Source organism: Plectropomus leopardus, chromosome 24, assembly GCF_008729295.1.
Source record: "Plectropomus leopardus isolate mb chromosome 24, YSFRI_Pleo_2.0, whole genome shotgun sequence".
Taxonomy (NCBI): domain Eukaryota; kingdom Metazoa; phylum Chordata; class Actinopteri; order Perciformes; family Serranidae; genus Plectropomus; species Plectropomus leopardus.
In genome coordinates this window covers 9,449,556-9,472,383 of record NC_056486.1, presented here as the reverse complement: position 1 = coordinate 9,472,383, position 22,828 = coordinate 9,449,556, and the positions used below count along the sequence as shown (strand labels likewise).

Genomic DNA, 22,828 nt, shown 5'->3' with positions numbered 1-22,828 from the left:
CTTTCCCTTTTTTCACTTTTCTCACTTTTTTGTGCAATTTTTCTGATAATTTTCTTATACTTGTCACAAATTTTGGGTCATTACTTAAGTTGCTCATTGCCTTCTTCCCATTTTTTTTTTAATGAAATCAAGCTAGTTTGCACAATACATAATCCCTATCGCAACCGCAGTCCCAATCATTACGGCAAGTATAATGGCAAGTATGCTTTTCAATAGAAAACCATTTTATTACTGATACACCATTCAAATAAAACTCTGAACAATCCATTCACACACCGTCTAAAAACAGACACTCCATTTTGATAAAACATTGACAAACAGTGGCACAAAAATATAAAGACAGAAAAAAGTAAGGCAAGTTCTTTACAAAAAAGTGTGATCCATAGATAAATATGACAGACAAATTAAAAAGGCACAAGGTATATATATCTATATATATATTTATATGTATATGTGTATGTAGATATATAAAAAGACCATGCAGGCACATTAGGATGGAACGGGGTTGGTCTCAATAGAATTGGCCGGAGTGGCTTCCTGTTCGCCTCGACTTGCTTTGTCTGTTTTTTTATCGTTACTAAGATCATGAGGATCTTGTGGGGCCCCTCAGGAAGCCGGGGCCCCTGTATTACTTTAGACAAAACATTGGCAGATGCTGAGGTAAACTGCATTTGAGTAGATTGACAACAATGCTTTCTCTATGGCTTTAAGCAGAATCCCCTCTTTTAAATTAGACAGTCAGTCTTTGGTAAAAAAACCAAAAGAAAAAGCAAAGGTAGTTGAAATGATTGACCTGCAGAGGGAAGAATATAAGTGTGTAGAGAGCTCAACTAGTCCCTGGACTATTCAGAAAACATCATCTTGAATTCAACATCTGGTCACCAGGGGGGAGCAGAGCGCCACTAAACTGAACTTAATCCCATGAGAGCAGAAAAACGTCAATGACTGAGGTGACCCACACAACGCAAAGTAAGAGAGGAAGAAGAAGAAGCCTTGCCATCCGACAGGAGTGGAAGAGGGAGATTGAAATGAGCATGTATTGGAAGATCAAGAGCTCATTCAGAGTCCAGAGAGCAAATAAATCCAGTGTTTGGCACCTTATCATGATGTGTTCTCACAGGAAGGCCAGCTTCTCAGAGCATGAATGACTGGGTGTGTTTGAAGTCCTGGGGCTGAAGGAGGGGAGAGAGAAAAAAGAATAATAAGTGCTTTAAGTATTGAATTGTTCTCTCATTTCAGAATTATGGCTCCTGAGGTAACGGCGGCGTGATTTCAATCAAAAACACAGCAACATTCATTAGGTAAGTACAAACTGCTGGTGCTTGAGTCAGCGCTTTGCTCATGTCAACACTTGGAGCTCAACATGGGAGAGAGAGGATGTGGAGAGGACAAGGGGAAAAAAAGAAACACTTACTTCTTGGGGCGGAGGGATGTAGTTGACATTGGACCTGAAAGACAAAGACATGGGTAAGCACATTGGACAGTTTGACACAGTCGCAGAGAGGAGAAGAAACTCGAGGCGGACAGCTGTATCCTGAGTCATATCTTGCCCTGCATAAATAATGCACATCATACATGGCAAACCTCCCACTGGGTAAAAAGGAAAGTCTGACTCTCACCAGCTGAGCAGGATTATATTAAGCTGGGGATGGAAAAGTGGAGTCCAGGGATTGTGATAAACAGTCGATATACAGCGATCAGCCAAAACATTAAAATCAGGTGAACTGAAAAACAGGAATTTCCCATTCAAGTTTTTTTGCCCCCAATCTGATACTTGTGCTCACCTGGATAATACAGCTGCACAATGCAAACTTCAGCTACTTTCAAACTGTTAAAAATCAATCCAGTTTATATGCTAACATACACATGTAATACAAGAAAAAATGTCGGCATCCAAACAGTCCCTTAAGGGGTTCTATGTTTTATTTTCACAAAATAACAAAGCAAACAAAATATTTTTTGTATGGCTCTTATCACAATTCCTTTTAGTGCAGTTTTTTTAATGTTAGTGCAGCTTTTTTTTTTTTTTATAACAAAATAACAAAGTAGACAAACTAAAGTATGTCTTTAATAAATGTTCTCTATTCCACTTAAAAAAAAAAATAAAATAAAATGTGCCTTTTGCTGTAAAGTACCAAAACAAACACACTAAAATACTTTTTAAAATTGCTCTCAAATCCACGTAGCGCAACATGTTTTTTCAATAAAATAACATAGTAAACAAACTAAAATGTTTTTAGAAATTGCTCTCAAATCCACTTAGTACAGCATTTCTCCTTTCAGCAAAATAACATTAAAGTAAAATATGTCTTTGGAAATTGCTGTCAAATCCACTTAGTGAAGCAATGGAACAAAAGTTCAGAGCATTATAAATGAGTAATATAATCACAGGTCCTGTTTAAAGTGGTCTTATAGCTGAAATTTAACATTCCCTGTCACGATAAATAAAAATCCATCATAATTCCGCTTATTACAGCATTATGGTAAATCAACAAAAAATTCAGCATCTAAGCATTTATAGGACTTTTGACAAACTCATGTCTTCATTTTAATACCAATTAAGGCCTTCTTTATAGATCAATTCATTTAATGCCTTTTAAGATTTTTAAGGATCTGCAATTGAAAATCTAATTATAAAATGCTAAATATTTAGGGGAATAGTTGATGAAAATGCTTTGGCTGCTTTCCTGTCAGGCAATTAGCTGACAGTCCAAGAAGTCGCTGCATTTGGCTAAGAAAGTCTGGCACATAACCTCTCCCATTAAAACGCTAATTGTCAATTTTCACTTTAAAACATACATTTTTTGCATGTATTTTTAAAAAGAGACACAAAGTGATAATTAGTGATTTAGAGGTGTTGGTAGGCAGATTTGTTCTGTGTATTCTTATTTTCAGTCTTTATGCTAAACTATCTGGTCTCCTGGCTGCAGATTTAGTGTATTTAGTTGACAAACATCTAACTCACGGCAAAAAAGCAAATTAGGCTATTTTTAAACATCTTAAACTGAATTTTGAAAAAGAAATAACATTGAAATTGTTTAACTTGAAAATCTGAGGAACTGTTTTCAGAATGCACCAGCTCAGAGAAAATTTAAAGTGTCCAATATTCAATAATTTAAAAAAAAATAAAATTGCTCTAAGACTTAAAGTCGGGTCAAAAAATCAGGTTGCTGCATTCAATAATCATTGCCAGCTCGATGCTCAAATCTTTTATTGTGAATTTTGGTGCCTGAATTTCACCAAGTGAAAGTGGGCAACCACTTTTGTTGTACGCCACTTGAATTTAAGAGCTTCTATTTAACTTTTATTTTATGTTTAAAATTGGAGACTACAAATTCAAAATTCCTCAAACCTTTGCACAACTTGAAAATACAGACTGAAAATGTCGAAGAAGCATTTCCAAAAACAAATCGATTCAGATAGATGGTTGTTAAATAAGAATGTCAGTTATTTATTTTTTACCATTAATTTTGAGATGTTTTTACCAAGAATTATATGATGATGTTTGTTAAATATGAATCTGCAGAAAAGAGACTGTTCGCTCAACATACAGACTCAGAATGGTTCGCTTTGCTTTACCCAAAAGTAAAATAAATCTAACAGCACCTCTAAAACTAATTAACACTCTACATCTCGTATGTTAAGACTGTTTAAAAACAGGCGTGAAAACCAACTATTTGCTTTTACAGGAGGTTATTTACTAAACTATTGCTGATTACATGACATGACAGTGGCCAAAGCGTAATCATTACAGTGTGAAAGTATTCCTTTCTTGTGTATAACACTGAAATGATTATTATCGCTTCCATATCTGTCTGTCGGCCTGAGGGTCTCACTCACGTGTCCTCAGTTCTGTGCAGGGTTTGGCTGCTGATGTGGGCTGCACCGTGACACTGGGAGATCCAAAATGACCTGTGGGGGTCAGCATGGTGGCTTTAAAAGGGTTAACAAGAGGGGGATTCATTTTGGGGTCACACTGCACACCATGCTTGAATATGTGATTGCGAGGGGGGTTAATTAGTAAAATTGATGTGACATGTGTGCAGCCGTAAGCCTAGTTGTGTAAACGTGTGTATATGATTCCTGTATCATGAGGTGTATATTTGGAGAGTGTTTGTTGGCGAGTTTGCACGCTGCACCGTTTGTCAGTAAATATTATGTTGAGGACAATTCTCTGCAAATATGACAGCATGCAGACTCGCCAACAAACCCTCTCATTACCACTTCAAATATACACATTATGATGAAAAAATGATGTGCATGAATTATAGGTGCACGTTTATACAGCTGTGGTTATAGCAGCACACCTGTACAGACATGCAGCCAATCAGTGCGCAGCAGAGCTCAACAATATGCTTTGGTGGGTCAAGTGGTGAGCCAATCACATGCAGCAATCCAAAACCCTGATATATGATGTCTGAATCCTGTCACTCTCTTTTAGGATTGGATGCAAGCTGTGGACTTGTTACTGGGTGTTAAAGCTACAGTTGGTGGGTTTTATTAAAATTACTTTTGTATTTGCTGAAACTGTCATTACATCCACACAGTAGTACATGAGACAGATAATCTTTGTAAAAACCATATAATTCCTCCTCCTCTTTGTGCTTCGTGGCACGAAAACACCCATTCAAAGCCAAGGAGTCTCTTAACGCAGCTGTCAATCCTGTCGATTACTGCTCGTGTCCTCAAGTCAAACTGTAACACTCGGCAGCGCTGATCAAATATGAATCAAAATTCAGAAGGGTATCCTAGTGTGGTGGGAAATACTTCCCTCAGTGCTAGAGAAAGCTGTGTTGACCATGGTGTCAGTGAATGCACCCTTGCCCTGACTCCTCCTCCTCTCTCAATCAGGGCCAGGCTATATAAAGCACCTGAGCCCATTGTTCTTCCTCTGCTTCCTGAACTCTGTCACTGCTGTGGCTGTTGGTGTGTGGTTCCCACAGGTATGTTTGAAGACACATTTTTATGCACATTCTCACTAACCATATCTAAATGTTAACCTTTATTTAAAGTCTTGATGAACGTGTGGTGAGGACGTTTCCCCCTGCCTTGGCGATCCTGACGATTGTATTTGGTTAATGCCCTGTGTGGTGGTAAGTAGGGTTATTGTTTCTTTAAAATCCATTTTTGTTGGATGATGCATGAGCCTGGCTAATTGCAGTTCTTTGTCTTCCAGGTTCACCAACACATACCACTGCTGTTTTGCCCCTTTGGTTTTGCCTTAGTTTAATGTTTAACTTGGTTTTGAATCTCTAATTTCCTTGATTATTTTGCCTTTTGTTATACTTTTAGTTTCCCTTAGTTCAGTCCTATTTTGCTCATTTGTTTGCAATTTGTGTCAAGTTAAATTGGAATTACCACATTTGTATTGTTTTGGCCCTTGAATGGTGACCTTTGTGATTTATTTTGTTATCGGAGTCTGTTGGTTTGTTTTATTTTGACATATTTTTCTGAGTTGTAGTGTAGTTTTGTATTTTAAGCCAACTGGGTTACATCTCAGTAGTTCCAATCCTTTTGTGAGTCCTTTTCCTTCACTTTTTGTGTGTAACTGCACAGGGACACAAAGGCTGCACCATTTTTTTGCTGTGAGGATTGCTGTGTGACTGCATGGTGGTGCCTCTCCACAAGTGGCCTCAGCTTGATTTCATTTGGACTGTTTTTATAATAACACTATTAAGAATTCATCTTAAGGCCTTTTTGAAAGACAAATAATTGTAATAAAGGCATATTTTTATACACTTTAAGAGTTTTGAGGTTCTTGTCTAATGTTCTGTTTTCTTTTCAGCAGTTTGTCCCTGCCTGTCTGATTACATTGCTTATTTTGAGTTTTGTGAACAAATATAATAAAATATAACTGGTCTGGAGGCAGAGACCTGTTTCTGCCTCCACAGTGATGAGCCTGTGCATTTATTTTTTTCCAAACAGTATTTAAGGTTCAAGTAGTATTTTCAGGTGGTGTAAGTACCCTACTGATGTTCAGTTTCTCATGATTCCCCTTAGAGCCCATTCCACGCTAGGATTCACAAATTTGCAAAAGGTACACTTAAAACAGCATCTTAATTTGTATTTGATCAGTGCAGCGCAGTCTGACATTTAGCATTATGTTTCCAAAAAATTAAGAGTGAATTTTTTTTTTTTGTGACCTGGTCACCACATTGGAAACAGTTGACCCAAATTACTTAAAGTGGTACAGATTTCTAGTTACCCTACTAAAAATATATAGTTTTAATTCAAAGTAATGCAAATTATATTTGATTACCTCTAACAAATGTTTTAAACAGAGCAATAAAGCTGAAAAGACCAAAAACAAATGTTTAAATGTCTCAAGAATCTTGCTGAACTGAGTCGTCAAATATGTCAAAAGTTTAAATAATTACAAAAAATAAAACCGCAAGCAGTGATGAAACTCGCACTGCCGCGCATGTCTGGGTTACTTTCTGAATGTCCACTGATACCCATGTCTCCCTGTGAAAACGAAATACTGCACGCAGCAGTGAATTAGTGTTTCCTCCATGTAGAGCTTAGGCTGGAGATGTGCTAAGTAACTTTAGCGTGCGTGTGTTGTGATCTGCCACTTACAGCGCTGCTGCAGGCTTGCCATCTGCTGGACAAACTATAGAATGCAACTATTTCAAAACCACCCTGCATCATTTTCTGCATTATACGGTCTGTGAACAGTTTTCCTATCTACACATAAAGGAAAAAAATATGCATCAAGGTTGATTTGCTCCATTATGTCTGTGAAAGGCTCATATCAGCTGATAATATAGGTATATTGAAAAATCAGTTGGGCTCTAGCATAAATTACAAAAAAATGGCCAAAAATATTAATAAAATTAAAATTGGTGGACTTCCTGTTGGGTTTAGGGTTTTTTTTTTATTGTTCTTGGGCTTTTACAGATGTTTCCCAAGTTTTGTAGCTCTACATGTTGATTGCATGTAACTAGTTCCAATAATTAAATTATTAATTAATATAAATATAATTGTAATCAGTCAGTTACTGAGGAGAAAAAAAAGTGTAATTAAATTACAATTATTAATCAAAATGTTGGATTACAATTTAAAAAAAATCTTTCCACTAAAAAGTTTATATGTGAAATAATGCATTTAGATTCAACTTTATAAATCCCGCCAGGGGCAATTTATTTGAACAGCTTGCTGTGTATACATAAATAGATTAGTAATAATTGCAAAACTTAAAATAAATAAATACATTTTAAATTTTTTTTTTTTTAACACATTTGTTAGGAAATTAATTAAATGTAATGGATTATATTACTTTGAAGTAATTCAAATAGTTATGAATCTTACCTCTTTAACAGGGTAACTAGTAATCTGTAACCTATTACATTTCAAAGTAACCTTCCCAGCACTTCTAAACAGTACACTAAAATACTGTATGTTTCCGAAAACATTTGAGGTGAGACAGAATCTTAAGTTACATTTGATCAGTGCTGCCTTGTTTGACAGTTTTGCATAATTTCATATTAATAATTCATTAAAATGCACAATTTATTGGAATGATTAGTTGTAAATTGAGAGTTTGTGACCACCATATTGGAAACAGTAGAGCCAAAATGAAGCATCACAGTTGGTTTTTACAGATTATCTGCTCTAACTGGGTATTAAGTCAATAAAGATATATATATATACAGTATCACTTGTGTTTTTGAATTATCTCAAGTTCATTTTTATACATATTTACACAGTGTTTTAAATTTACACTGTGAGTGAAAAAACAAAGTGTTTCATCAAAAATCCACTTCAAACACTAGCTTAGGGAGCTATGAATAAATAAAACCACGTACTCCCAAGCAGACACACATCTGTAGTTATCATCATGTCCAAATGTAGCAGGGCAGATGATGGAAAAACACAGACATTTAGAGAGAGATAAATAATCAGTGCAACATTATTATGGAATAATTATCACCCTTTAATATTGAAAATATTGGATTGAAATATTGGAAAATATTGTGGGAAGAATTGCGAGCAACACAACAGCTGTGTGTATTTGAGCAGATGCACATTTTATTTGTTTAAAGTCAAGCTTTGTTTTTAGGATCTTAAATCTCAGTGACAAACAGCCCAAATTTGCCTTCTTTTTTCCCCAGCAACCATCCACTGTAAGGACAGTTGAAAATTGGACCACTGCTCAGGATGATATAACGTTCATCCATCTCACCCGCGGACCATTTTTCCAATAAAAGCCGGAGCTAAATCTGAGATCTGCATCCCTGCTTTGTTAACTTGTGCCTACTATTGGTGCATCAGATACGGTGTCACATTGTCTTTGAGTCTTTGTGAAGAAGCCTGTTCTATAAATAGGAAGTTGACACTGACAGCTCTAGTTAGCTCAGTGGGATAAGCATCAGACTTTAACCTAGACAAAGAGCTTTCGCATCAGCTACAAGGAGAGCTCCGCAGTGACTCTCCATCAAACGCTGTGCTGTAACAAGCCAGTAATCAAATAACATAAAGTCAAGCGAATTAGGCCAGTCACACAAGGACATGCATTTATGTCTCTGTGGTTAAAAACCGGCCGAGCATCCAAACGTCCTTTCACCCACTCTTGCACTAACAGCCCTCTGTCATGCCACAGTCTCATTCTTCAATCTCTGCAATATCTAAATAATCCATTCCAAATTACCCATCCAATCAGTTTAATTGCTCGCAATTCTTCCCACTGCCAATATTTCCCTCCTAGCTGATTAACAGCCGGTAATTATTCCATAATTATGTGGCACTGATTATTTCTCCCCCCTTTAAATGTCTGCATTTTTACATCATCTGTCTTGCTACATTTTGACATGAATCCAACAGTTGTACGTCTGCCTGGGAGTGGCAATCAATTAAAAAAAAAATCCTTTCCCATGGTTTCTACATCTGTTGTTGCCAATCACTAGACGAGCAGGAACACAAGCGCTGCTGTGGCTCAAACACACACACTGAGACACACACCACCACAGCTGTCACTGTATACTGTCCTGACTCAGCACACAGACACGCAGTCTAAGTGCAACAACAACCCACGCAGCCTCCCCCACAGCCTCCCCCGCCTCCCCACATCCTAAGTGTGTGGTGTATTAGCCTGTGTTTGTTCACATCGATGTTAATGCAATCACAAAGCTCTTACCTTCCTCTGTGTCCTGCTGATGGATGAGTCAAGAGGAGCATGTGATGGAAAACAGTCAATGTCAGAGTTTATATATTTCTCAGAAAACTATTAATTAATGCTCGTGCAAGGAGATAAAGTGGTTGTTTGGCTGAAAAAACACAGCAAACAATCTAACTTAAGAGACAAACTCACGGCTGAAGAAACCATTACGGTGTAAGAGGAGTCCCCCGCATCCACAGATGATGATGACCAGGCAGACCACCACCACAGCTGCCACTACAGCAGAGACATTGACGTCCTCTGGAGGCGAGAGGGGGACAAAGAGTCATGGTCTGTTTCCCATATGCAGTGGTATGGAGTCAAAATAGTGACAAAAGGATTGTGGATGTGGATGACCATATCTGAATGTGTGAAAATATTTATATGAGCACATTCAAATGTGTGAAAGTGTAAGAATGTTTTGATCAAATGAATTTAAATATTTAAATCGGTTAAGAAATATCTGAACTTATATGTATGTACATGCATGTGCATATATTTGTATATGTTTTTTTTAATTTCTTTCCAGGGTTTTAGAAGTAACATAGACTATTTAAATGTTATATAAGATATATCCTTACGGTCCACACTGACCTTGGTTATATTACAAAAGAAACTTTACGTTACAAAAAAAAAAAAAAACACACACATTGTTCAAAAAAATATCTGAACAAATAGATCACATTTTGGAAGCCAAAAATAAGGTTTTCAAGTTGAAAGTCAATTTTCTGGGTTGAAAAAGTACACAAAGAACACAATAATGAGTCCAAAGTTTACAGCTATAAATCAAAATCACACATACAAGCAGGGTTCCTACAGCTTAATGCAAATTAAATCTAATACTTTTAAAGACTTTTTTAATGCCAGGCTTTATTTTTAGATGAATGAATTAAAGACTTTTTAAGGATCTGTGGGAACCCTGTATACAAGTACAAATCAAACGCGGTACAAATACTTTTGTCCAGTATTTGACGCTTCCTCCCAAATAACCAATCGGGATGCTCTCCAGTTTCAATTTATTAAAGCCGTACCCCACAAAAGAGGAGGAAATATATGAACTCCTAACTGTGGTAACCATTAAGTCTCCGTATGTCAACACGAAGGCCATGTTTTAATGTATCTCCGTCTAATGCCTTCTCCTGTACTGTAATAACATTTCCTATAATTTATTAAGTGCATAAAATGGTTGCTTGCATTAACCTAGAGTACATTATATAATTCATTAAAAAGCTAATGACATTTTCCAACAAAACAGCCTCATTTTAGACCATGTAATTTGTCCCAAAAAGGGTACAGAAGTTCAAATTTTAAGGTCAGTCCTTAAGGTGCTTCAGATTATAGAAACAGGGTGAAATGGGTTTTCGGAGGCCTTTCCTCTCCACTGCATCTCTGATTTTCTGCAGTGCTGAAAGCTGTGGTGAAGAGGCAGGAGGAAGTATAGAAAAACACACACACAACCCCCCCTCCTCCCCCGATACACACACACACACACACACACACACACACACACACAGACCTATCGTCATGTGCTTGCCCTCGCACTTCTTGGGCTGTCCCACTCCGTTCGAGGCCTGGCAGCTGTATCGACCGGTGTCCTCTTTGGCTACTGCTTTAAACTCCTGCATTAGAGATGGAGAGGGAAGGAGAAAACCAAAGAGCGCTCTAAACTCAAGTGAAAATTGAAAACATTTTTATGATGAAGTATGTGTGATAAGTTTGAAAATAACTACAATAAGGATGAGATTATAATCTAGTTGCTTTTTTTAAAAATCTCCAATATCCTAAATCTGCACATGTACACAATATAACAGTCAACTTTCATATCATAAGACGGGTGTATTGCCCACCAGTATTCCTGTGTGTGAGTTGATTAGGTAGGTGGCGTTGGCGTGGCGTGGCGGTTTGATCAGCTGGTTGTCCTTGAACCAGGAGTATGTAGCAGGTGGGATGCTCTGCTGGTCCCTACAGCGCAGCTGCACCACTGAGCCCGTCACTGCCCCGCTGGGGATTTCGCAGGATGGGATTTGTGGGGGCACTGCAGGACAGTACAAAGAAAAAGTTAAAGAAACAAGAAAAAGCTGGAAATACAAGCCAATCTCCTAAAACCTTTAATTGTTGATTCTCTTTCAGTCGTACCCAGGACTTTGAGTGTGACGTTGGTCTCGCCCAGGTTGACGGTGTCATGAGGAGCACTGATCTCACAGCGGTACTCCCCAGCATCCTCCTGGGTCACCCTTTGCAGCGTCACCGTGGCCCCGTTGATGGTCGCCCGGCCATCAAAGGAACCTCGAAGAAAGGAAAGGAGGACATCAGCCAAATGAGTTGTTACATATCATCAAAAAATAAAAAATAAACCAATATCTGCTAATCTGCCAATACCTGCGTCTGAACATCTAACAAGTCAGTTTTTCAGGAATAGCTTTGCTTACAGATAGACTACAAAGCATTTGTAAATCCTAAAAACAGGAAGCCAAGCCAAGGCTGGATTACCAATTAGGCAAAGTGGCCCAAGACCTCCAGGAATCCTTAAAGCCGCAGGTTACACTGTCGTGAAACAAACGCGCAGGCCACAGGGAACATTTATAGTACTGTGCAAAAGTCTCAGGCCACCTTAAACTTTATTTTAGCAAGGACATAATGATCATACGTATTTATTTCTTAGTCTCTATCAAAATACAATAAGAACATAGAGGAAATATGTATACAGTTTATCAATCTGCACTCAGACACATTACAGGTAACAGTTAATCCACCCATCATTGCATTTCATTAGGTGGGACTGGCACCTTTATCTGTGAGAAGAGATGTGCATTGGTTTCTTTTCATTAATAAAGTCTTGAAAAGCAACATGCCTCCAAACCTCAGGACTTTATTAAATTGTTCACATCGTAATTATTCTACATGTTCAAGTGATAGCTTTATGCTCAATGTTTCCTGGACGAATACTGAATTATGAAAAACTGCTGTGGTGGACAATTATAGTTAGATCATTATTTATGGCATACTCTCACATACACCATACACTACACTATATTTTATTTGTCTTGACTTGTGCTAAAATATTGACACGTTATCATGGTACTTCGATCAGATGATTTTTGAGAATGGGAATGTCTGTTTTGATCGGTGTGTGAAAGAAGACTGGCCCCTATGAGAAAGTGATACCAATATCTGTCAAATGTGGCATGCTTCAGTTGCTTTGCAAACCAGCTCAGCTCTCTGATTAAAGATCTTTATATTTCTTACTACTATGCCTCAGATAAGTTTTATCATGAGTCAAAATATTTGCATCACTGCTTTCAGTTTTTCTGCTGCATCTATCTGGAACTTACTTACTTACTTACAACGTACATTCAAACTCAACACAATTGTTACTATGAGCCAGTTTAAAACTATGATAACCACTTACTACTTTTTGTTTTGGTTGTAAAATTTCACATTTGGTCTTTATCCCTTTATCTGTTCAGCATCACATACAAAATCTGTGACAGTTAAACTCAACGGAAACTGGCTACTGCTGCACATATTTCCTGTGTGTTCTGGTTGTATTTTAGTGCAGACTATGGATGGAAAATAGCTTCCTGGCTAATTCTGGCATTTTTATACTTTGTGTATTTATTAATTTGCACAGTCCCTCTTTAAATAAACCAAACCTAAACCTAAGAGACTACTGAGAAATAAATACAAACAATAATTGTATCCATGCTAAGATAACAAAGGCTTGCCAGTTTTGCACAGTACTGTACCTCATGTATCAGCAAGCATGAAACAGCAAATTTGTTGCCCCAGGGACCCCTAATCGGATAATCCAGCCAGTGGGTGGAAGAGTCGGTTTCAGTGACTTTTCACGAATTTGTTAGACGCTTGTTGACATTGTGAAAGCTTCATTCATGCCACCTTTTAACCCAAATTCATCTGTGAAGAAGAGGAGGCTCGACATATTTGAGAACATTGTCAGGCTATAAAAGAGAGTGACCGGGTGAAAGCTAGTGTATGATTTATTATTTATTTCACCCATAAAATCCTCATCCTAACCCACAAAGGAGAGGAATCAAGGAGACGAGACAGGTTAAGATTTTATGCCTTGACACTATTGACACAGACTGTGCTAAAATATCTCTTACAGTTGATCCATCATTGCTGTCTCACAGTATCCAGGTGGTGTTTTTTTCTCATCCTATGAAGGCAAACCTCTCCCAGCTGGTCCCGCAAGCTGATTAAAACAAATGCCCTGTTTGTCACTCTGGGGATAAACAGCAACAGGCTGCATTCTCACCTCTGAAGTGTCCATCAAAGTACACAAACGACACATCTTTCCCCTTTTTCTTCCACTCGATGCGTGGGTTCGGGTCTCTCTCTGTGCGGAACGTGCAGGACAGCACCGCATCTGAAGACAGAGAGCCAATGAGATATTTATGGCAGAAGCCTTCAATCAGTGGCATTTTTAACTGCTTGGTCTATTTATAGCCTATGGTTTATTCTGTCAGAGAGAATCTGATAGAGCAGCAGCTCCTGAGGGTAAAAATGACTCGGCTGCGAGACGAGGCGGCCTGGAGATGAGCCGCTGCTTTTTTCTGCCTCACCTGAGAACTCGTGCACCTCCACCTTGTGTTGGTTGGTTGACACGGTGACAGGAGCAGAGGGGGAACCTGGTGGAGGAGAGGAGGGAGAGTGGGAGATAGAAAAGAAAAAAAAGAGGGGTGAGAGCATTTCAGAACGCAATATCACTTGTCATCCATTAGGGGGCAAGGTGAATTGGTTAAAGTGCTCCACGTTGCCCGCCAACTGCAAGAGGAGAATGCTTAATGGCTGTCTTTGGTCGACTGTCTGAGGCGGACACAACTGGAGTCTCCAGGAGATCTGAAGTGAGGGCAGGATTACTCCCTCTTCCGCTTTAATCCCGCCGGCTTAAGCAGCGTATGTTTACTTAAGCGCAGGTTAGGACAAGGTCAGCGAGCATCTCACCGGAGGCTTGTCCAGATTAACCTGATGTATGAGGGGGCATTAGCAAAGAGCAACCGGCACACTGTCTGTGTTTGTTTCCCATGCCGTCTGTGTGTCACTGATACGCCACATCCAAACAGGAAGAGGAAGCAGGAGCTACCCTTCCTGTGTGCTGATTGGTTTACAGGGCAGATTATTGTCTGGTCGTCCTGTTATTAAATACAGGTTCAGCGTGGGTGAAGGTTACCTGAGGGGAAAAGCAGGTTAGTGACATGCCCACAGTAACAACAGTAAAACACTGCCTCGGTGAGACGGACAAAGTTCACATTCATGTCTGTCTGCACTCCTGTGCCAGGTGACAAAGACACACAAATTATACATGCATGTTATAAAACATTAATGCCTTAAAAAAATCTTCAACCCGGCAGCAAAGATCGATACAATCAGCACTGTTTCAGGACTAGAGTCACCAATTTAGTACCTAAGCAAATTTCTCCCCTTGTGTTCCTGAGTTATGGTGTTGAATAATAGGCAGAAAAAATATTTTTGCAGAAGATTGTGATGTCACAATGAAGTTGACCTTTGACCTTTTGGATATAAAATGTCATCACTTCATCATTTAATCATATTAGACATTTGTGTGAAATGTTGTCATATTAGGCGTACAGCTAAGTTAGAGCCACGGTGACCTTTGACAGCAATATCGAATTAGTTCATGCTTGAGTCCAAGTGGACGTTTGTGCCAAATTGTGGACGTTTTTCTATGAGGTGTCCTTTAAGGCAGCGACACACTGTGCCAACATGTGAGAACTAGCGGCGACCGAAGCCCCTTGCTGCGTCACCTGACATCGACGTGTCTCAGCCAAAAAGATGCACAGAAACACACCAAACCGACATCTGCACCTGCAGGAGATTCCCCTCCATACCAGCAGATGGTGGTTGTCTGTATTCATCATTCAAAACAAAGAAAGAACAAAGCATATTTACTGTGTGCTAGTGAACAACAACAACACAAACTATTAGGAAACGTTTCTGTTAAAAGTTTAATAGCAGAAGAAAAACTATCTGACCTCATATATAACAAGATTGTTTCCAGCTCCCTCACTCTTAACTTTAGCTGTTTGTTGACATTGTTCATTTCTGTGAATATGCCACCGTTTCTCATCATGTGCGCTGAGCTGAACTGTTTGTCATGCTAAACACACCGCGGCGTCACGGGGCGCAGTCGCTCAGTGGCAGCCGAAGGGCAACTATCAGCTTGGTGTGTCACGGCCTTTATATATCATGTTCATGAGTATGAGACAGCCGCAAGGTCACAGTGACCTTGACCTTTGACAAGAAAATGTAATCAGTTCATGCTTGAGTCTAAGTGGATGTTTGTGCCAAAAGTAAATTTCCATAAGGCAAGGAACAACAAGGAATCTGGGGAAAAAAATAAATTAAGACAATACACATGAAGATGAAACAAATACTGCAAAAGGTTTGGAATATGGGAGACACCAGAAAATGTGTAATGAACTTTCTTTTTTTTTTTAAAAAAAAGGAAAACAGTAAACACTCTCTGCTGCTGCACCAAAGCCTATAACATCTCCCACAGGTCTGCGACTTATGAAAAGGGGAAAAAGATTTTTAGACCGAAGGCCATGCATTTTTGAAGTTACATAATAAATGTTGAATGGGCCTCAAGGGTGCTTCCTCAGAACATTAAGGGCTATGAAAAACAAACTTTTAATTTGGCGTAATGAAGATGTCACCTTCACATATTCCTGAAAGTTTAATTTCTTCCCAGAAAACACACTCTCACAAACACGTTTACTTTTCCTGCCATTGTTTCTGCAAATGGCGTGGCGAGCACAGATTTAGCAATACTTCACCACACGTCTGTTAAAATTACCGTGAGCAGTTTCCTGTTTGTCAGTGACTTCCTGCATCGGCCCATTGTCAGCAAATTAAGTTACAGGAGTTTTCTCCCATGTAGAGACGGGAGGCGTGGAAGAATGGAGGGCAAGCTGAGACAAAGGGCAGGAAGTGTGTCAAAGAACAGGAAGGCGGCCATGTTGGATGACCATTCAAACTGGAGCTCATAAGTGGACCTTAAAGGTCTCTCTCACTCTTATTTCAAGCTATTTTTAAATTAACCTTTAAATAAACAACAGCCTATACAATAATAATGGAATCTCCCAAATGCATCAAGTTTTTTTTAAAAAAGCTTTTCCTGAAGTTGGCTCAATTTACACCAACTTCACTTGGTCAAACTTTGAGCTAAGTGAATTAAAACTGCACACTCTCCCTCCAGACGCTCCCTCTTCCCCTCGCTTTGCCATGTGTTGACTTGCGGCAGTGTAACAGGATTATCATCGTAGCCTTGGCTCGCGTACCTCGACACCCTCTGAGGAGCATTGTCTCACTAAAGGATGAACATGACGAAGGAGGGAGATACAATGAGATTAAAAAGGGACGAGGAGGGACGACAAAGGAGAGATGAGCGGCCCTAAGAATAGAATACAAATGAAGTGGAGTGGAGGAGGCGGGTGGAGGTTGGCGGCGGAGGGGGGCAGAGACCCGCAGAAGCATGAATAAAAGAGAGAGTGGGATTGAAGGCGAGGGAGATCCTCTCAGACAGTGGGACTGTGAATGGAAGAAGCTCTTGTCACATAGTGTGAGACCAGGCCTGCCGCCACCTTGAAGGGTGTCTCTTTGAGAAAAAAAAGAAATGGAGCAGGGCTGACAACATGTCCGCACTTTACCGCTGCGCTGACTGATGCACACGAAAGCACACGCATCAAAAAAAAAAAAAAAAGAGCAAAGAGGCTCTGTATGTGAGGTCCCGCTGCCCACTGTGTCGTGCCTCACTGTGCTCCACTACTATGCACACTGTCAGCTTCAATGGCCTCAATTAACTGCAAAGGCGTCGAGGCAGACAATGAACACATGGCCTGTTCGGATCATTTCACAAGTGCATGGTGGGTAATGTTAACATGGTGCAGCTTCCTAAAAAATAAAGGTTTCCTGTCCGACATGTCAACAGTTATTCATGTTTAGAGACAAATGTGTGCCAGCATCCAGAGGTTGACCCACTGAGCACTTCAGTGTCGTGCCTCTGGTGTTTCTCACATGGAGAGGTTTTTTTCTGGCTGTATTGGCCAGTAGATGCATGGATTTAACCCTTCGAAACCTGAGCAAATTGGCTTAATTTCTTTTGAAAACATAGGAAGAGGGCAATGAGGAACAGGATGACTCAAAACTTAGCAAGAAGTTAATACAAAAATGACTTGGAATGTGGCAAAAGGAACTGGTGACACATCTTGGGTGGGAGAGTCTGCGAAAGGTTAACAAAAAGAGTTTGAATCTGGGACTCATTCATGTACTTCAACATGAATCACAACATGTCAACACAGACAGGCTCACAGACAAACACATGCGCACACACACACCTCGTGCATGGCATCAACATCAACCAACATCTGGGACTCATTCATGTACTTCATTTCCAACGAAACATGTATCACTGACTGAAAAGGAAATGTTGTATGGATAAGTATTGATTCTGCCTTTCATCTTACATTTCCATTTTATTTATTTGATATTTGTTATATTACTTACTATTCTATTTTTTATTTATTATTTATGCAATTATTATTATTACTTTAAAACATAATAAATTATTAATGTATGTTGGTAATTTATAATCTGTTATTATTATTAGAATTATTATTGTTATTGTTAATTTAATTTTCTTTATCTGTGGGAATGTGCTACTGCATGAGGGGAAACACTGTATATTTGACCACTGATATACATGTTATGCAACTGAAACGTCATTTAAAAAAAAGTACAAAAGAAAAGCTAAAGTAAAAATCAGGCAAACAAGGTTATCGAAACTTGGGACAGATTATAATGATAATATTTTAAAACTTTTTTTCCCCCTAGTTTTTTCTTTTCCCCTCAACATTTTTTCCTGGCTTTTTATCTTTTTTTTCAAATCTAATCCAATCTTATTTCTTGCAATTTGTGGAACATTTTAACAAGTTGCTCATTGCCTTTTTTCCAATGTTTTTGGGAAAGAAATCGCATCAATATGCTCAGGGTTCCAAGGTTTGAATACTTGCAAAAGGCATCGAAAAGCCGCACAAGAAGTGAAGTTGCTCTAGGTTTTGGCCGGTTTGTAAAAGAAAAGAACAAACATTCAAAATCTCAGAATCGCACTAAATGAAAGCGACAGCCAGAAAAATGTATATAAACGATACTCATGCAACATGGACTAAGGCCACATCCACACTCAACTTTTTGTTAAAAACTGCATTTTAAAATGAAAATGATCTCTGTCCACACAAGTGTTTAAACACTGTTTCGGAAATAATCTACATCCATACTATCACATGAAAATGCATATCACATGTCCATTCATGTGCACCTGGCATGTGCGTGCGGATGTAAACAGGAAACAGATTGTCTACTCTTCCTTCGGTTAGGTAATTACAGAATATACTATAGATATAGCGAACAGAACCACCAGAGATTTCCTTGGTTGTACCGATGACAAGGTGGAGCTCTTACTGAGAGTAACGTGAGACTCCTATGTACTTGTACTGCCTGTACATGTTCAAATGGCAAATGACTTGAATCAAGGCGATGGGAAACGAGTACACAAAACTTCCCATCCAAAAACTGTTTCGGGCAGATGCTGGAACAATAAAAGATCGCAACTGGAAGCATGAAGAAAGGTCTGTAGCTCCTTTGAGTGCAACTTATTGGCACATTTACAAGATACATTTGGAGCTAAAGTTCTTCCTCAGACAGAATGCAGGCGATAAAGCAGCAGAAAACAAATGAGGAGTTGTTGCAAAGCAAATCTGGGACGTATCAGAGCGATACAGGGAGCATTAACCATTGCTGGAGAAGTCGATGGCAAAAGAGTACCTACTAAAGAAGGATGAAAATGAACATAAGGTGTGAAGACCGAACTAATGTCTTAACTTTACAAGCCCTGACTGAATGAATAACTTTTCAGCGCTGCTCATTTCATCATGTGTGGTTTTTGCTCTTGCACTTGCCATGTTTAAACCCTCGTCTTTTATTGTGTTCTCTCTTTTTCTTTTGTTTTTTCCCGACTTTCTTCTATGAATTTATGCTGTTCGACTTCTGGGTCAAAGGCCGGCGTGGGGACTATGGAGTATGCGCAGAACGCCTAGACCAGTTCAGGTTCGATTGAGATGTATGCATAAGAAGTAAATTGATCCCCAACTGCATTATCTAGGTGTGCTAGTCCGACTTTGACAAATTCAACTTACTATTTCAATCGGACTAACATGTTAAAAGTCCAGTTTTAGTCGGACTAACACAATAATTCGACTTTTTCTCACATCATGGAAACACACTGAGTGCTGAGCAGAGCATCTTTGGGATCCTGAGCAGCAGAATTTATGGCCTAAAGCTTCAGTTTAACATGATCTGCTGTGCCAAAAATATCATTTTACAGAGTATGAATCACAAACAAATAAGGCTGTTGGAAAATTGCTAATATAGACTTTTTTAAAAAAAAAAAAAGTCTTTCATGTGCCTCACAGCAGGAGGTCTCTGATGGCTCTCCAACATGGCATCAGATAAGGTAATTAGAATGCCTCTGCGGACGGCCTGTTGTGGCTCTGAAGCGCAGAGAAAATCGAGACAAAGGCGTCAACACAGACAGGCTCACAGACAAACACATGCGCACACACACACCTCGTGCATGGCATCAACATCAACCAAACACTGCGACAGCTCAAACTCACTGAGGGACAGCCACCCTCTCGCCTGAGCAAAAAATAGAAAGATGGCACGCTCGCTCCTTGGCACTCAGCTTTACTCTCATTACGTGGTCCGTACAGAGTGTTACAGAGACTGGGGTGGGTGTTGGCAGGGCTGTGGCGAGGTCAAAAGCATGGCGCAGTCATAATTAAGGCACTTATTCAAATTAACAGGACAAATGAAAGAGGAAGAGAGATGGACCCGTGGTGCATATCCTGTCCGGCTGTGTGATACAGATAATGTGGACGGCACACGTTTCAAGGCTGTGTGGGTACGGACACAAACAGGGAGGACTGTGCGTGTGTGTGTGTGTGTGTGTGTGTGTGTGTGTGTGTTCTCTCCATTCAAACAAAGCCTCTCTGTGCAACTGTATCCCTGTGAGCAACAGCTGTCTCAGGCAGACACGGTGTGAGTGTGTGTGTGTGAGTGTGTGTGTGTGTGTGTGTGTGTGTGTGTGTGTGTGTGTGAGGGGGTTCAGATCGAGGAAGCTTGCCACAGAGACCCACCCAAAACATTTCCTTCTGTTTTTTTTTTAAAACAATACACTCCACAGACGTTCAGTAGAGCTCAAGCTGCTCTGTTAAACTGTTGACATCTTTGTGCCACATGATGAGTGATATCTGTCACAGTGGGACTACACACACACACACACACACACACACACACACACACACACACACACACACACACACACTCTGTGAACTCGTGACCCAGTGGCCTGACAGGTGGCAAAACGTGGACAACACAGAGTAAAATCTGCGTCACTCTCACTGTCTCATCACATCCATCTCACGCTGCTCCCCTGGAGTCCTAAAGGCTTCCTCTTTCCATCAGGGAAAGTTAGCCGCCTTTTTCTTAATCAAACAAATTTCTCATGTTTGTCTCCACTTGTATTTTCCGGTTTCAGTCCCCTGGTAACATCTTCGCTATGAAAACACCTCGACGAGGAGAAACAGTGTGAGGTTTCTGGTGGTAATCCAACTGCTGACCTCATGCACAGATATGCCACCTCTACTGCCAAAAAAACGGGTGCCCACCCGCCACCAACATGCCGCCCACACCCATAGTGTGGCACCCGGCCAAATACAACTTTAGGGCCAACTTGTAGGAACCAAGCCTGGCTGCACAGCCGGCCCTCACAGAGGGGCTTTAACTGAACTGGAGGACTGCGGAATAACACTTAACAACTACATAAATAATGCATTTAAATCTTTCAAATATGAAACTCTGCCACCAGAAATTTAAATGCAAATCCATGTTTTCAAATGTCTCTTTGAAAAATCAAACACAAATATCACTAAATAAAACCACTTAAAAAACAAGCGTCTCCAAATTGGGAAAAAATAAAATAAAATTAATATCATGCATCACAAAAAAAAAAAAAAAAAAAAAAAATCTAGAGCTGTTCATCTCAACTGGGGAATTGGAGAAGTCAAATAAAATGACTTTGTTTGAAAAAATAAAAATAAAATAAAATAAAGTGTCCCCAATTTAAAAATATATATATTAAAAAAATAAATGAAATAAATCTAGAGCTTTGGTTCTCAACCAGGGGTCCATGGGGGGGGGGGTCCCCCCAAAAATAGAAAACAATAAATAGAAAATAAATTAATTTTCATTATCCAATTCCCTATATAAGTGTGAGTAAGAGTCATGAGGTGGAATTTTTCTGACCAAAGATTTCTCTTCTTCCAGTTATCTCCTCAGTTGTGGTCCACAACCATTGAATTTTGGTCTTGATACAACCAAAATCTTTTAACTTGGAGATCCCGGAATCAAAATCTTATCACATGGGACTCCAATTTGATAGGACTTCTCTCCAGGGACCTCTAAGTGCCCTAATGTGATTCATTTAACGGCTCTTGACATATATATATATTTTTTTCCAGTATGGATCCCAGGAAATCCATGGATGGTTAGAATAAAAAAAAGAAATCCTTATAATAAAAAAGTGACCAGAGCGGTTTAAGTACACTGAAGCTGTGATCAAATGTAATCATCTTTTTCCTAAGCTTTATCTCACGGAGGTAAGTAGGGAAAAACACACACGGTTAGTTCTCCTGAATGAATAGTTTCCATGTGCCACTTACATTGCATGAGTAAAATAACAATAGGGAGATACAGGGACGTCCCCTCCATTATCGTCCACAACTCTGGCGGAGTGTCGTGTTCCCTGGCCGGAGCGGTGAGGCAGATCCCGAGCCTCAGCTGTCTTCTCGCACTTGTTCACAACTCTCCAATAATTCATCCAGCTTCCAGGGAAGAAACTGCTCTCCAGGGGGAAGCGATCGGACCGACCCGGGGCGGAGCGGCACGGAGCGCGGAGCGGCTGGCAGGCGAGCGGCAGAGCGGGGCGCAGCTCCGGGACTGATCGGTGAGAGCCGCCGGTGCCCTGGTTAAGGAGTGCGGCTGGGTATGTGGCTCGGTTACTATGAAAGACGCGGATGGACGTCCTCTGTGCTCCTGCTGTGTGGTTTCGGAGCTGGTTGAGGTGGAGATGGAGGTGGAGGGAGGGCGGGGTGAGCTTTCAGACAGCAGAGCGGCGGAGCGCCGAGAGCGCAGCGCCGTGTCCAAGACGCGCACTGCACTGACAAACTGCCACATAACGGGAACAACTGGGTATGGCAACAAGGTGTGGCACGCTTCATACCTTAGTCCAGATGGGACCCGGTTTGACCCTAGGACAATCTTTAAATATCAACCTCACGGATGGCACAGATTGAGCCCCCGGATTTATGTAAAATCCACATAAACCAAATATTACGCCCAAATTTTCCTCCAAACAGAAATATTTACTGTTTCTCATAATTCAGGGACTGATGTACAAGTTACAGAAATATTAAAATAAGGACCTGCCTCAGGAGAAAAGACACTTCTTAACACTTATTTTTAGAGTTGCTTTTTTAAACTTATTTATTTATTCATTATTCATCTCTCTTC

The 22,828-nt window shown here is 39.9% G+C and overlaps 1 protein-coding gene and 1 long non-coding RNA gene across 5 annotated transcripts; one reads left to right on the top strand and one right to left on the bottom strand.

Moving 5' to 3' along the window:
- Positions 1-203: 203 nt before the first annotated feature.
- jam2a (junctional adhesion molecule 2a) lies at positions 204-22,365 on the bottom strand. 4 transcript variants are annotated; one of them, XM_042512998.1, is made up of 11 exons: positions 21,979-22,365; positions 13,741-13,806; positions 13,434-13,544; positions 11,294-11,443; positions 11,005-11,192; positions 10,674-10,776; positions 9,311-9,418; positions 9,137-9,152; positions 3,841-3,912; positions 1,415-1,448; positions 204-1,172 (listed from the first exon to the last, which is right to left on the bottom strand). In XM_042512998.1, exons 1-11 carry the CDS (start codon positions 22,025-22,027, stop codon positions 1,134-1,136), a joined length of 936 nt encoding a protein of 311 aa, XP_042368932.1. In that variant the 5' UTR covers positions 22,028-22,365; the 3' UTR covers positions 204-1,133. The 4 variants fall into 4 exon arrangements, with proteins under 4 accessions (XP_042368932.1, XP_042368933.1, XP_042368934.1 ...); XM_042512999.1 differs by having other exon boundaries at positions 9,137-9,149; positions 21,979-22,364; XM_042513000.1 differs by lacking the exon at positions 3,841-3,912 and having other exon boundaries at positions 21,979-22,362.
- Positions 3,919-5,738, top strand: LOC121962728. Its single transcript, XR_006107158.1, has 3 exons — positions 3,919-4,943; positions 5,013-5,093; positions 5,177-5,738. It is a non-coding gene; the product is annotated as an uncharacterized LOC121962728 (long non-coding RNA).
- Positions 22,366-22,828: the final 463 nt, after the last annotated feature.

Excerpts from the sequence above, each read along its gene's own strand:
- jam2a (XM_042512998.1), bottom strand. The coding sequence starts at position 22,027 with ATGGAGGGGACGTCCCTGTATCTCCCTATTGTTATTTTACTCATGCAA. Across the intron at positions 11,193-11,293 it reads CGTCACACTCAAAGTCCTGG|TGCCCCCACAAATCCCATCC; the intron begins GTACGACTGAAA and ends ACTGTCCTGCAG. Across the intron at positions 1,449-3,840 it reads CTGCACAGAACTGAGGACAC|GTCCAATGTCAACTACATCC; the intron begins GTGAGTGAGACC and ends TTTGTCTTTCAG.